Source organism: Salmo trutta, chromosome 25 (assembly GCF_901001165.1).
Source record: "Salmo trutta chromosome 25, fSalTru1.1, whole genome shotgun sequence".
NCBI classification, from domain to species: Eukaryota; Metazoa; Chordata; class Actinopteri; order Salmoniformes; family Salmonidae; genus Salmo; species Salmo trutta.
The window spans coordinates 29,858,888-29,874,303 of NC_042981.1; the positions used below are offsets into that span (position 1 = coordinate 29,858,888).

Here is a 15,416-nt window from a genome sequence, read left to right on the forward strand (position 1 = left end):
GAACTGGGATTCGTTGGACCAGGTGATGTTCTTCCACTACTTAACTGTCCAGTGTTGGTGATCGTGCACCCACTTGAGACGCTTCTTGTTTTTAGCTGATAGGAGTGGAACTCGGTGTGGTCATCTGCTGCAATAGCTCATCCGTGACAAGGATTGACGAGTTGTGTCATTCTGCACACCACTGCGCCGTTATTTGTCTGTTTGTGGCCCGCCTCTTAGCTTAAACGATTCTTGCCATTCTCCTTCGAGCTGTTCTCGCCCACAGGACTGTCGCTGACTGGAAGCTTTTTGTTTGTCACACTGTTCTCGGGAAACCCTAGACACTGTCGTGCGTGAAAAGCTCAGGAAGGGGGCCGTTTTGCCCATTCTAACATACTTTTTCCAACCTACACTGTGAATGTTGAAACGATGTATTCAATATAGACAAGAAAAATACAATAATTTGTGTGTTATTAGTTTAAGCACACTATGTTTGTCTATTGTTGTGACTTAGATGAAGATCAGATCAAATTTGATGACAAATTTATGCAGATATCCAGGTAATTCCAAAGGGTTCACATACTTTTTCTTGCCACTGTACGTACACACACAACCAGTCAAAAGTTTGGACACACCTACTCATTCAAGGGTTTTTCTTTATTCTACATTGTAGAATAATAGTGAAGACATCAACACGATGAAATAACACATATGGAATCATGTAGTAACCGAAAAAGTGTTAAACAAATCAAAATATATTTTATATTTCAGATTCTTCAAAGTAGCCACCCTTTGCCTTGATGACAGCTTTGCACACTCTTGGCATTCTCTCAACCAGCTTCACCTGGAATGCCTTTCCAGCAGTCTTGAAGGAGTTCCCACATATGCTGAACACTTGTTGGCTGCTTTTCCTTCACTCTGCGGTCCAACTCATCCCAAACCATCTCAATTGGGTTGAGGTCAGGTGATTGTGGAGACCAGGTCATCTGATGCAGTACTCAATCACTCTTCTTCTTGGAGGTGTTGGGTCATTGTCCTGTTAAAAAACAAATGATAGTCCCACTAAGCACAAACCAGATGGGATGGAGTATCACTGCAGAATGCTGTGGTAGCCATGCTGGTTACGTGTGCCTTGAACTCTAAATAAATCACTGACACTGTCAACAGTAAAGCACCCCCACACCTCCTCAATGCTTCAAGGTGGGAACCACACATGCGGAGATCATCTGTTCATTTGTGTTGCGATGTGGGTTCTTTGCAGCAATTCGACCATGAAGACCTGATTCACGCCGTCTCCTCTGAACAGTTGATGTTGAGATGTGTCTGTTACTTGAACTCTGTGAAGCATTTATTTGGGCTGCAATTTCTGAAGCTGGTAACTCTAATGAACTTATCCTTTGCAGCAGAGGTAACTCTGGGTCTTCCTTTCCTGTGGCAGTCCTCATGAGAGCCAGTTTCGTCATAGCGCTTGATGGTTTTTGCAACTGCACTTGAAAGTTCTTGAAATGTTCCAGATTGACTGACCTTTATGTCTTAAAGTAATGATGGACTGTCGTTTCTCTTTGCTTATTTGAGCTGTTCTTGCCATAATATGGATGACTTGGTCTTTTACCAAATAGGGCTATCTTCTGTATACCACCCCTACCTTGTCACAACACAACTGATTGGCTCAAATGCATTAACCTGTCTGGGCTAGGGGGCAGTATTTTCACGGCCGGATAAAAAACGTACCCGATTTCAACTGGTTACTACTCTTGCCCAGAAACGAGAATATGCATATTATTAGTAGAAAACACTCAGAAGTTTCTAAAACTGTTTGAATGGTGTCTGTGAGTATAACAGAACTCATATGGCAGGCAAAAACCTGACAATATTCCAAGCAGGAAGTGGCCTGTCTGAGAATTTGTAGTTCTTCTTTCTTGTCCCTTTCGAAACTACAGTATCTCAGGGGTTACGTAGCACTTTCTAAGGCTTCCATTGGCTCTCTAAAGCCTTCAGAAAGCGGATTGAGGCGTCTTTTGTCTCTGAGCAGAGTATAGTAGCTCAGTTTCTCAGTGGTCTGCCTGGTGACAAAGAGATTGGATATGCTCGTTCACGAGACCATGCTGTTTTTTCTTTCCTTTTTGAATGAATACACTATTGTCTGATTGGAATAGTATCGCTATTTTACGAGAAAAATACCATAAAAATGTATTTTAAACAGCGTTTGACATGCATCTAAGTACGGTAATGGAACATTTTGAATTTTTTTGTCTCGAAATGCGCTCGCGCGTTACCCTTTGGATAGTGACCTGAACGCACGAACAAAACGGAGGTATTTGGACATAACTATGGATTATTTGGAACAAAAAACAACATTTCTTGTGGAAGTAGCAGTCCTGGGAGTGCATTCTGACAAAGATCAGCAAAGGTAATACAATTTTTGTAATACTAATTCTGAGTTTAGTGTGCCCCGAAGTTGGCGGGTGTCAAAATAGCTAGCCGTGATGGCTGAGCTATGTACTCAGAATATTGCAAAATGTGCTTTCGCCGAAGAGCTATTTTAAAATCTGACATAGCGATTGCATAAAGGAGTTCTGTATCTATAATTCTTAAAATAATTGTTATGTATTTTGTCAACGTTTATGATGAGTAATTTAGTAAATTCACCAGAAGTTTTCGGTGGGGATACATTTTCTGAACATCACACGCCAATGTAAAAAGCAGTTTTTTGATATAAATATGAACTTGATTGAACAAAACATGCATGTATTGTATAACATAATGTCCTAGGAGTGTCATCTGATGAAGATCATCAAAGGTTAGTGCTTCATTTAGCTGTGTTTTGGGTTTCTGTGACATAAATGCTTGCTTGGAAAATGGCTGTGTGATTATTTTTGGCTATGTAGTCTCCTAACATAATCTAATGTTTTGCTTTCGCTGTAAAGCCTTTTTGACATCGGACAATGTGGTTAGATTAACGAGAGTCTTATCTTTAAAATGGTGTAAAATAGTCGTATGTTTGAAAAATTGAAATTATTGCATTTTTGAGGTTTTGTATTTCGCGCCACGCTGTTCCACTGGCTGTTGAATAGAGTGGGACGGTCCCACTAGCCCAGAGAGGTGAAGAAAGAAAGAAATTGCACAAATTAGCTTTTAAAAAAGGCACACCTGTTAATTGAAATGCATTCCAGGTGACTACCTCATGAAGCTGGTTGAGAGAATGCCAAGTGTGTGCAAAGCTGTCATCAAGGCAAAGGGTGGCTACTTTGAAGAATCTGAAATCTATTTAGATTTTTTTGGTTACTACATGATTCCATTTGTGTCATTTCATAGTTTTGATGTCTTCACTATTATTCTACAATGTATAAAATAGTAAAAATAAAGAAAAACTCTTGAATGAGTAGGTGTGTCCAAACTTTTGACTGGTACTGAATATGTATATAATAAATTATAAGAGATGAACAAACATTATATCAATATAATATCCTCTGCTCCACAGCCTTGCCCCCAAACCAGTGTAGTCTTGAATTACAATAGGTCCTAGGGTACTGATGAAACACAACCACATCACCTCATTTCACTCCACTGTAAACAACTCAATTAGCCGGCTCACCTGTTATTGTCTACGTAATGGATGAGCATCGGGTAGAAGGCGTAGAGGTCTCTGCAGAGCACAGCGAACTCATCCAGGATGAGGAGCTCAGCCTCCTGGGTGTCTCCCTTACTGTCAGCCTTCAATAGCTCCTCCTCCGTCACCACCTTCACAGTCTTCTTCTTCAGCTTCTCCAGCGTAGGCAGGAAGTGACTCTTCAACAGAACAGCCCTGGCCTTACTGATGATGGGCTGGGCGTACACTGCACGCACAGAAGTCATAGTGAGAAACACATTGTCAGTTGTTTTTCTTAGAAATTAAAAATAAAATAATACAAAAGCACTCTTGCTAGGAATGCAAAAGACAATCTTTTGTCAGTCTATGGATCATCTGATCAGTACTGTATACAAATATGCAGATAGTTTTGCCCTCAAAAGCAGTATGTTTCCTAAAGCTCCAACCCACTGTGACAGACTGCTGTACACTCCCACACAGTAATGCAACCCAACTAACCTGCGATCCTCTTCATCCAGGAGGCCTCGTCGATGCCCAGGTTGCTGTTGAGGATCTTCAGGATGTTTCCCAGGATGAGGCTGAGATGTTCTGAGGTGACGGTGGTGGAACACACACTGCCCCCACTGTGCGGAGACGCCTGGTTCTCTGGGCCCTTCTCCCACCAGTAGGACAGGTAGTTACACAGCATGGGCAGCACCACCTCGATGACGTGGGGCATCTCTGTGTAGCGCGCCCCAGACTCAGACATGTCGTTGATGTCCTTCATCAGGACGTCTAGACGAGGCATCTCCGGACACATCTCCTCCACCGCGTCTGGCATGCCTAGGACTACACAAACACAACACAAACATAACCACAACACAACTGATAAGCAAACCACCATTTAATGCTGTATTATGGTATACAGCATCATAATAGTGTGGAACTCACTGGCGCGTTCGCGGGCAGTCTTGGTGTTGAAAACAGAGCAGGGGTTGTGTTTGTTGAGCAGTGGCTCCAGGAAGGCCACAGGCATGGCGCCTGCCAGGGTGGCCAGACACTCCCCCAGGGCCGGCAGCTGCCTGCAGGGGAGAGGAAGAGACAGACACAGATCACAGCTTTATACTATCTGTGATGTGATAGCAGTCTCATATCAATATGTAAATAATACTACCTTTCCACATAGATGTTTTTTCCAGTCCCGAGTGCATAGAGGCTGGTCAAGATACGATAGCATGACACTTGGACATCATCCACTGAAAACACAAAGCAGAAAGCGTGCTTACATTGATATGCACAGCGTCAGTGACATGATTTAAAGCGCAGTGCTCCACTCCTCCTATCTCCTACAGCTGTAGGTCTTGCTGTGGTCACTCACAGAGCAGGTCCACTCCAAAGTGGTGCTGGGTGATGTGTTCAAACAGGGCAGTGAGGATGGGCAGTAGTGCCACCGTGGTGTAGTTAATGTTCTGGGACACGCCCTTCATCTGTGAGCGGGAGTGGGTGAACTTCCCCAACTTCAGGTTCTCAAGGGTCTTCTCCAGGTCCTCCGCTGCGTTCTCGAAGAACGTCCTTAACCCCGCCTTCACCAGCTCTGAGCCAGACTTCATCACCGTCCTGTCGGAGTGAAGGGGTTAATAATGATGGAGGAGTGTGTAGTCTGTCATTGTTGCCATTTTTGCACACAATAACCACACAATGTCCCCATGTGGGATATTAAAGTTATTGTATTTGAGAACAATCATTTCCGTATGATTGAAGAGTTCCCAAAGGACAGCTTCATTTTCATAGAGAAGAGCCAGCTATACTACAGAGAGCTCCCAAGGGACTGAGATTTCAGCTCCCATCTGACCTGGAATATTTACAGCGCATGATTTATACAGTCAATTATGTAAATATCTAGATTCAAGGGAAGGTTGTCAGTGTAGGTATGTGCAGAAATATTACACCAAAACGGTTTGATACATTAAGCAGATTAGATTAGTCAATATTTTGTCAAGTATATTGTGACTCGTAGTAATGTTTTTTTGATTCTGTGTTGAATCTCCCACAGGGAGGGAGGTGAAAGACAAAGCCTATGGGCAGGCACAGTACAGTAACTACATCCTCAGTGTCAACATCATGTTTAATGCATTGCTATTTTAACCTCCGTTTTTAGAACTGTTGCCTGAAACAACACATTGGTTCTGAAGAACACTAGGAGCCCAGAGCTAGCTACAGTACATGCTGTCTATGCATGCTAAGTCTACTTGTATAAATGCCAGAGGGAGTTTTTTCTCTTAATGTCAATGATTTCAAGATGGCATGAAAAACTAAAACTGGTGAGTATAAACATGGTGTAATGTAAGTAATGTAATGTTGTATAGGTTAGACATGAGGTGGCCTCTTTTCCAATGACATGTGCTGTAGAATTGCTACGCAACAGACCTCTTTCAAACCTTTGATTTCATTTCAAACTGTGGACGTATATTGCGACATAGGACTATAGGACTGAGCTCCACCCACCTGGTGTCCAGTGTGTGGGCCAGGATGTGGAGACAGCTCACCATGGTGGTGGAGTCACTCCCTACAGGAGAACACAGTACAGCGATTAGCACACATATCACACACTAAGTCACTCATGAAAGCGATTTAAAAAAGCGCCAAATCAGCTCCTTACCAAAGAGGGAAATCCTGTGTCTGACAAGAGCTGCCAGTTTACAGAACAGGCTGGAAAAGAGAGAGAGAGAGAGAGAAAGAACGAAAGCAGGGAGGTTAAAGGGTAAGAGGAGGAAAAGATGACAAGAGGAAGGGAGTATTCAGAGAAGAGTAGTGTCATGACGTTGGCCTGTGGGTAAGGTTTATGACCCCCCCATCAATACCTTTCTCCCTTCCCCTCTCTTACTGACCCTACTGAAGGACTGCTGTCCTGTTAAATATAGAGAGTCTGAAACATCAAAGAAATGGGGAAAGGAACCATATTTTGGTAATAAAACCAGTTGGAAATATGCTTGATAACGTAATGAGTATGGAGGTCAGTTCGCTGTTATCTGGGACATTATGACTGATGACAGGACGACATAAACTGTACCTGAGAAAGTATACACCCTCTAGTTATCAGAGTAACATGGAATTGTTATGCAATTGAAATGTTTGATATTGAAATTGTTTGTTAGGAGATGAAATGTAATTTTAGCTTCCAAATGAGAGATTTGGGTTTTCATAAGGAAAGTGCCCTGCCTGATCAGTGGCCCACCCCTGTGAAGAGGAGGGGTTATAAACGATGAAACACATCCTTCCCCCCTCTCCACTATATAAGCCTTTGACGAAAAGATAACCAGGTGGTTCCAGTACGGGAGGTCTGCAGCCTCTACGTTAGAAGGACACACATGTCAAGAACAGAACTAAGCCAACCTCGGCGTGAGCTATGGTATGAACTGGTATGAACTTTGAGCTTATTCACTACAGAAGTGATACTTCCTAGCCGTTGAGTTAGCAGCTGCCGCTGTAGACGGGGGCTAGGAAAGCACGGACGATGGATCCCGTCTAACAGACGGATGAAGATACCACCACGTATCCAATTTACCACCAGAGACATTGTTCCGAGTACAGGAAGATCTGTTGGCCAACCCGGCCAGCATCTACGACCAATCTACCAAAGCGCAGCTCAGAGTAAATATTTATTGCATTTTCCTTTTCCAAATGGGCGGTAATTTAGAATGCATAAGATAATGTATTTACGATAGCATAGTTGCTGTTTGTGGTTCCTAAGTCTTCCCGCTCTTTCATTCAAGCCCAACCCCCTTTCCTTTGTGTAACCAGCCGTCATATCTGTTCCGTCCACCGGGACGTTTTCTGTATGACATCGTTTGTATTCTGTGTATTTGTAATTCTGTGTGATTAGTTTAGGTATTTAGTAAATAAATAATTAAACCCAATTTTGTATTGCTGATTCAACTTGTTAGCCAGGGTTTGTGAAGATAACCAAGAATTTACAACTTTCATTATGAGACTGAAAATAAGATAAGGGTTAATATTGACTGCCATCGATGTAAAATATTACTAAGTATTTTAAGAGTTTATTCGGAAGATAACGGCTCTATAAACATTCTTCCGTGGTGCCCCGACTTTCTAGTTAACCTGTTGGGGCTAGGGGGCAGCATTGTGAATTTTGGAAAAAATATGTGCCCATTTTTAACTGCCTCCTACACCAACTCAGAAGCTAGAATATGCATATTATTGTTCAGGTTTGGATAGAAAACACCCTAAAGTTTCTAAAACTGTTTGAATGGTGTCTGTGAGTATAACAGAACTCCTGTGGAAGGCAAAAATCTGAGAACGTTTCATGCAGGAAGTGGCCTGTCTGACAAGGAGTCGTTCTTCTTGCCTCTGTTTATTGAAGAGTAAGGATCTTAGCTGTAACGTGACAATTCCTAGGGCTCCAATAGGCTCTCAGAACCCGGGAAAAACCTGAACGATGACGAGGCAGCCTCAGGCTGAAACAGATTATCGCCTTTTCCAAGTGTCCCATTAGGTGACAATGGAATGAGGCGCGTGCGTGATTCGACCCCGTGGAGTATTTTAATTCGGCTGTTTAGCTTATTGCAGATTCCCGGTCGGAATATTATCGCTTTTCTACGAGATAAATGGCATAAAAATTGGTTTTAAACAGCGGTTGACATGCTTCGAAGTACGGTAATGGAATATTTAGAATTTTTTTGTTTTGTCACGTTCTGCGCCATGCGCGTGACCGTGATTTAGCATTCTGATAGTGTCTAGAACGCAAGAACAAAACGTCGCTGATGGAACATAACGATGGATTATTTGGGACCAAACCTACATTTGTTATTGAAGTAGAAGTCCTGGGAGTGCATTCTGACGAAGAACAGGAAAGGTAAGAACATTTTTCTTATTGGAAATATGATTTTGGTGAAGGCTGAACTGGGTGGGTGTCTAAATAGCTAGCCCGTGATGGCTGGGCTATGTACTTAGAATATTGCAAAATGTGCTTCATCCGAAAAGCTATTTTAAAATCGGACATATCGAGTGCATAGAGGAGTAATGTATCTATAATTCTTAAAATAATTGTTATGCTTTTTGTGAACGTTTATCGTGAGTAATTGAGCAAACTGTTAGTAAATTCCCCGGAAGTTTGCGGGGGGTATGCTTTTTCTGAACGTCACATGCTAATGTAAAAAGCTTTTTTTTGATATAAATATGAACTTGATTGAACAGACATGCATGTATTGTATAACATAATGTCCTAGGTGTGTCATCTGATGAAGATCATAAAAGGTTAGTGCTGCATTTAGCTGTGGTTTGGGTTTATGTGACATTATATGCTAGCTTGAAAAATGGGTGTCTGATTATTTCTGGCTGGGCACTCTCCTGACATAATCTAATGTTTTGCTTTCGTTGTAAAGCCTTTTTGAAATCGGACAGTGTGGTTAGATTAACGAGAGTCTTGTCTTTAAATAGCTGTAAAATAGTCATATGTTTGAGAAATTGAAGTAATAGTATTTCAAACGATTCAAAAATCGCGCCACTGGATTCAGGTGGCTGTTATGTAGGTGGGACGAATTCGTCCCACCTGTGCCAGAGAGGTTAATTACATTTACATGATTAGCTTAATCAGGTAATATTAATTACAGAGAAATCATTTTATAAGTTAGCATGTCATATCACTTAATCCGGCATAGCCAAAGACACGACAGTAGGTAAGTAGCATACGCAGGTAGTGAGAAACTGTAACTCGCTGCAGGGTTGTGAGATGGTAGTGTACCGACCTGGTGACCATCTCCTTCTCCTTATTAGATGCATAGCCGCTGCTGCTCAGGTTCTTACTGGGAGAAGACAGGAAGTAGAGACAGTGGTTCTTGAAGTACTGGTCTATCAGAGGGAGGAGGACCTAAAGGCAACAAAAACTATTTACAAGATGTGTGACAATCTTTGTGCAATCTCATCTACTGCATTTAAATGTTCATTTGTTTCACAGATTCACAATATTCTCACTTTGGCGAAAAACTTGATTTCTTGCTCATGAGGTGACTTGTCTGTCTTACCACTGGTAGCCATGGCCTCTGAAATGACAAGGTCAAAAGGTAAATAAAGAGAAGACTGAGGCAGCATTGTCCATAACAGAGAAAAGGTAGAGGAGCATTCAAAGACATGGATATGAACGTTAAGCAGGCTCTTACCAAGGTGGGCGATGAACTCCTGGGCTGAGTTCACATACTTGAGGAGCTTCTTGAGGAACTTGTAGGCAAACCTCTTCTCCATGGAGGAAGAGTCCTGCTCCATATCCTTCAGACCTCTACAACAGAGAAGGAAGGGAATGATGAAGTGTAATTCTGTCACACCAACGTCTTCGGTCTTGACTGAAGGTGTCTAGTTTTCACACCCACACATGCACGCACACACGCACTCACTGACCTGGTGATGGCGTAGCCGTTGATCTGCAGGAAGCGGAACATGTCCTGGGCCTTCTCTTTGTCCCGGGCCTTCTCTTTGGCAGTCAGGGTATCATAGGGCACTAGCAGAGGGTGAGTTGCCCCACCTGTAACCACAAACAACAACACTGAAACAAAGAGAACCAATAAATCTCACATTTACTCTGACTACATTCCTCTGGCTCCTCCATCTCACAGTGATTTATAGAATCACCTCTAATTCCAAGGTCATTCTTCTTCTTCTTAGCCCAGATGTTGTGATAATTCTCAGCCACAACCTCCATCATGCCCTTGATCCAAAGAGCAAAGAGAACATCTGTTAATTAAATAACATTCACAGCCTATTCATAAACAAAATAGTTATTTACAGTTACAAAATAACAGCTGTGAGGTTCACTCACCTGTAACTCTCTAGACAGAACCACATTGCTGGTGTCTATTGGTGTTGGGTTGAAACTGTTACCCTGCCAAAATACAATGTGAAAAACGAGTTAGAAGTCAAAAGAAACATTGAACACCCCACTCAGCAGTCCTGGTACATACAGCACTAGGAGGAGTGGACCATCAGACTGAGTACCTGAGAGGAGGACTGGGAGATCTTCCGCATCTTCTCACTCTCCCGTAGGGACATGGTCTCTCCATCCTTGGTCCTGTCAATGTTCCAGCCCATAGCCAGCATGCTCTTCAGAGTCTCCCTCACTGGCAACCTGTGGATCTCCTTCTCCTGAGGACCACAGGAGTTAACACAGCACACAGACACGGATACACACAACAAGAGTTAACAAGAGTTAACAATCAGTTAGGACGTCACTAGTGTTCACATTAGTGCATGCTGTAGTTGAAATTCGAACCCTAAGCTGTGTAATGCTGCAATGAACTACACCTTCTCTGTGAGGCCTTTGTAGGTCCTGAGCTGAGGGTGAGTCTTGGCCTTCTCATCTATACAGTCTCCGTACTTCCATCCCAACATCACCTGAAGTGCAGAGACAAGTATGACCCTTCAACAGAGCTGATATTACATTTTACCAGCTAGTTCTTCAACCCAAATAGGATAGAGTGAGCAACCCTGAAACAAGCCTCATAGTCTTTCTTCCAAGAGAGTACTGGAAAGCCTTTATAAAATACAGTGCCAAAGCATTTTATTCTTAATCTTTACGCCCTGCAATAAAGAATTGATTCCTGGTGTCATTTTGCAGCATCAAATACACGTTTCCCTGGCAGAGGAGCTCATCTTTGGCCTACCTTCTCTGCTGACCATTTGTCATGGGAATGCTCAGCATATTTGTTGGCAACATTTTCCAGTTTCTCTGGAAGAGATATGCTGTAAAGACAGAGTAAAAATTACTCACTGCAGGTATAAATCTGGAGCATCCAAAATAATGCATACTGGAATAAAGCATATGCAAATGCACAGTCAAAGTATATAAAAGCACTGCACATTACATCAAATAAATTGGGTGCATAATTTCAAAGTGGCACCTATAAAAAGCTATTCAATTACAAGTCAGAGTGGTATCACTTTATTTAAATTGTCCTTAATTTGCTCGGACAGTCACCCTGCACACTAGTCTCTGATGGCCACTCACTTGGCTGTGCTGATGGGTTTGGGGTCGAAGTTGCCCTGCGCGTCCACAGACGCAGGCTTCTCCAGGGTGGTGCTGATGGTGGAGTCTATGTAGTCAGGCGGTAAGGCCCCAGATATGGCACTCAGACAGGGCATGGCCATCTTAAATAGATCTGCATCGTACTTCTGATGGGAGACAGTTTGTGATTGGTGAACTATCAAAGAAAGCTCCACTGAGGTCTCAATAAGGCTAATCTAGTGACTAGAGACTGCAGGAATGGCTAGAGGATACAAAAGATGCTTAATGCAGAGTCGTCCCAGTTAGTGGCGCAGCGGTCTAAGGCACTGCATCTCAGTGCAATAGGTGTCACTACAGTCCCTGGTTTGAATCCAGATTGTATCATATCTGGCCGTGATTGGGAGTCCCATAGGGCGGCGCACAATTGGCCCAGCGTCATCTGGGTTTGGCCAGGGTAGGCCGAATTTGTTCTTAACTGACTTGCCTAGTTAAATAAAGGTTAAATAAAAAATGTATAAATACAGAGAGCAGATACAGAGATTGATGATGTTCTCAGCCTAGGCTCTCGCTCACCAGCTTCATTTTCATGTGTGCACTCCAAGATGTGCGGAGTCCAGACATTTAAATCAAAAAGAGGACCATCATGAAATGAATGTTCATATTCAACATCTACTTTGATTCGAAAAATGTAAATGCAAAACAAGGAAAAGGAAAGGTAATGAGACATTCTTAGAGAAAATTCAATGGTATACCAACGCTCACTGTCTGTCACGTCCTGACCAGTATAAGGGGTAATTGGTTATTGTAGTTTGGTCAGGACGTGGCAGGGGGTATTTGTTTTATGTGGTTCGGGGTTTAATGGGATATGTATTTATGTAAGAGGGGTGTTTGATTGATGTGTTCCGGGGTTTTTGGGTAATGTTCTTGTTTTGTATTTCTATGGTTTTCTATGTTGTGTATTTCTTTGTGTTGGCCTGGTATGGCTCTCAATCAGGAACAGCTGTACATCGTTGTTGCTGATTGAGAGTCATACTTAGGTAGCCCTGTTTCACCTGTCCCTTTGTGGGAAGTTGTTGTTGTACTGCTGTGTGTTAGCATGCAACACTGTTCGTTCGATCGTTTTCTTGTTTTGTTTGTTACGTGTTCAAATAAAGCAAAGATGAGCACTCAACCCGCTGCGCCTTGGTCCATTACGTACAATGAACGTTATGACCTATTGGCTTGATGATCAAAGCTCAGTACAGCCCTGGTTTGATTGGCTCATTATCAGCCTTTGAAGGCTTAACTAGGAGCCCTGTTGGAGACCTGACGTTCTCCTGGGTGCTGTGTTAGAGGTGACCTCGCTTTACCCTCTGTGAGAGCGAATCCAAGACACCCCAGAAGATCTTCTTTGTGAGGAGCAGTTCCTCGTCTGAGGCCATGCCGTAGCTGCCCCAGCCTGACGGCAGACAGTAGTACTTCCAGCTCTGCTCGTAGTGGTTGGTCAAGAGCTGTGGAGGACACACAGGGTCAAAGGTCAGTCCATTAGACTTAGTGGGAGGATGTATGTACACTCTGCTGTGAGCTACACTGAAGGACTGGCAAACAGACACCTTAGTCACTGGCATACCGAAACACAACACCCTGGCACCGAGCCAAACATCCCACGAAGGATCTCAAGCTGATGATGCGTCAAGCAAAATGAGTTCTTACTAGCTCAGCATAAAAACAGACAAGTGCCCCATCTGAGTGGAGGCAGAATCAACTGTGTTCAGTCTTCCACAGGCAGGCTGCTATTATTACTACAGTCTCTCTGGAGGGAAAACTCTGACAGAGAGGAGCAGTGAAGTCAACATGGTTCAATTCAATTCTTCCAGGCTGCTCTAAACAACATCGTTAATAGGAGAGGGAGCTGAAGAGAGAGACGGAGCGAGAGACAGAACGGGGGGGGGGGTCAGGAGGGCAGAGGAAGAGAGAGGGGGGTCAGGAGGGCAGAGGAAGAGAGAGGGGGGTCAGGAGGGCAGAGGAAGAGAGAGGGGGGGTCAGGAGGGCAGAGGAAGAGAGAGGTAGAGGGAAGGAGAGGACACATACCCTGAGAGGCATCTTGCAGTACTCTGTCAGCAAGGGCACGTCAAAGACCAGGCGGCGCAGGAGCTGCTGCAGCATGGAGGGGCGGAGGTACCTGCAGACAGAGGAGGACCAGAGAGGGAACATGAGATCAGAGAGACATCACCCAGAATAATACTGCTTCTGTTTAGCTTAAGTGTTTCTATGGCCACACAGTGAGCTTATTGCTTCCTAAAGTACATAGTGGAACACCTTACCTGCAGACAGCCAGCAGACACTCCTCAATAGCATCTCTCTGGGCCTTGGTGAGCGAGCGGCCCTTGGACAGCCTGTAGATGGTGTGTAGCGTGGAGTCGATTAGCGTGGCGTAGTGCTCTGTGCCAGCGAAGTGGGGGGCACAGCGGGTGAGCAGGGGAAGCATGGCGGAGCCAATGTACCTGTTCATGGCCAGAGCTGTCTCTGTGGTGCTGAGTACCTCCTACAGGGGAGGGGTCAGAGGGCACAATAGACCTGTCATATAGCAGTCATCTCACCACCTAAGCACAACTTCAACTGTTCCACAATCCCTATCATTAGGTATGCTCACAGATAAGACTTTCAACTACTGCAAACAGAAGCCACGTGTGAAGCTAAATCTGTACATTTGTCCTTACGGAATTGCTGATGAGGAACTAAAACAACGGGGCAAAGCACTGTGTCCTCCTAGGGCTAGTCATATCTGCAGAGTACTACTCTCTAATACCAGGCCTGGAACTCTGAGCTTAGCATCTTGTTGCATGGGAATCAAGCAGACTTTTATTTGCTAACTGCTGGATTACGTGGGTAGTTGATCATTAGCGCTTCCTAGTGTGGATCAACGTGCTGTGTGTCTGTATAGGAGTGGGGCGGCTGGTGGCTCAGGGGCTACTCTTGGACTTTGTCACATTAACACTGTGCTGGGGTGGAAGGTTGTCTCAGAAAAAGATCCAAAACAAGCAGAGCCAGGGATATTCCAGCCCTTGTCAAGAGGCTCACCGCCTGCCTGCCCAAGCAATCACCAGGGTCAACCTCCACGAATACTCCAGTCAGCCCACACACACACACCAGACTTTTTAGACAATCCGTTTTAAATACACCAACTCCCTCTCACACACAGGCCCTTAAATACATAGCATCCACTCCACTCAACTCCCACATCCTTGAATACCTCAACCCACTTGTCTGGTAAACAACAAACTAGATGGCAAAACAAACAACTTGATGCCTTTGCCTAATATGGTCTCCCACCTCTCAGCTGAGGGTGAGCCCACCACCTACCGTGTCCAGAGAAGCAGAGGCTCGCAGGTCTGGCAGGAAGCCCACTTCCAGCAGGTGAAGTAGGAAGCTTTGGTCCTCGATACCATAGACCCGGTCCAGGAATAGCACCATGGGGGCCTTGTGGTCCGGGCAGAAACTGGCCGCCATATCAGGCTCTGTCACAGTGCCGTCTGTGGTGGAGATAGAGAGGTGGAGAAAGTGAAAATAGGATATAACAAATGGTGAGATACACAAAGGAGGAAAACAAAATAAGAATATGGAGGTGGTGGGTCTCTGTGTAAGTATGACTTGTGTTCTACATGTTTTTCTTGAAGTATTCACACAGCTGGAGAGCTACCTACACATTATATCAAGTCTCTTCTGTTGAAGAAAGCCATACGTATTCATTAGCAGCACTGCAGGGTTTCTGGGGAGGGAGACACAGCTGAGTGATTCAGTTCCCACTGGGCATAGATGTAAATTCAACATCTATTCCACGTTGGTTCAACGTCATTTCATTGAAATGCCGTGGAAACA

The 15,416-nt window shown here is 44.0% G+C and overlaps 1 protein-coding gene across 1 annotated transcript in view; it reads right to left on the reverse strand.

Moving 5' to 3' along the window:
* The window catches only part of LOC115162368 (ryanodine receptor 3), a 163,443-nt gene that overhangs the window by 27,565 nt on the left and 120,462 nt on the right, over positions 1-15,416 (reverse strand). Inside the window, exons 48-68 of the mRNA XM_029713600.1 lie at positions 14,901-15,070; positions 13,862-14,082; positions 13,629-13,719; positions 12,908-13,048; positions 11,562-11,725; positions 11,218-11,296; positions 10,859-10,948; positions 10,553-10,699; positions 10,377-10,439; positions 10,190-10,265; positions 9,959-10,082; positions 9,724-9,839; positions 9,539-9,606; positions 9,313-9,434; positions 6,207-6,256; positions 6,053-6,113; positions 4,926-5,164; positions 4,722-4,803; positions 4,499-4,629; positions 4,067-4,396; positions 3,575-3,815 (exon numbers count right to left, since the gene is read on the reverse strand). Of these exons, the coding sequence (XP_029569460.1) occupies positions 3,575-3,815; positions 4,067-4,396; positions 4,499-4,629; positions 4,722-4,803; positions 4,926-5,164; positions 6,053-6,113; positions 6,207-6,256; positions 9,313-9,434; positions 9,539-9,606; positions 9,724-9,839; positions 9,959-10,082; positions 10,190-10,265; positions 10,377-10,439; positions 10,553-10,699; positions 10,859-10,948; positions 11,218-11,296; positions 11,562-11,725; positions 12,908-13,048; positions 13,629-13,719; positions 13,862-14,082; positions 14,901-15,070 (2,806 nt within the window). The remainder of the gene's footprint in view (positions 1-3,574; positions 3,816-4,066; positions 4,397-4,498; positions 4,630-4,721; positions 4,804-4,925; positions 5,165-6,052; positions 6,114-6,206; positions 6,257-9,312; positions 9,435-9,538; positions 9,607-9,723; positions 9,840-9,958; positions 10,083-10,189; positions 10,266-10,376; positions 10,440-10,552; positions 10,700-10,858; positions 10,949-11,217; positions 11,297-11,561; positions 11,726-12,907; positions 13,049-13,628; positions 13,720-13,861; positions 14,083-14,900; positions 15,071-15,416) is intronic.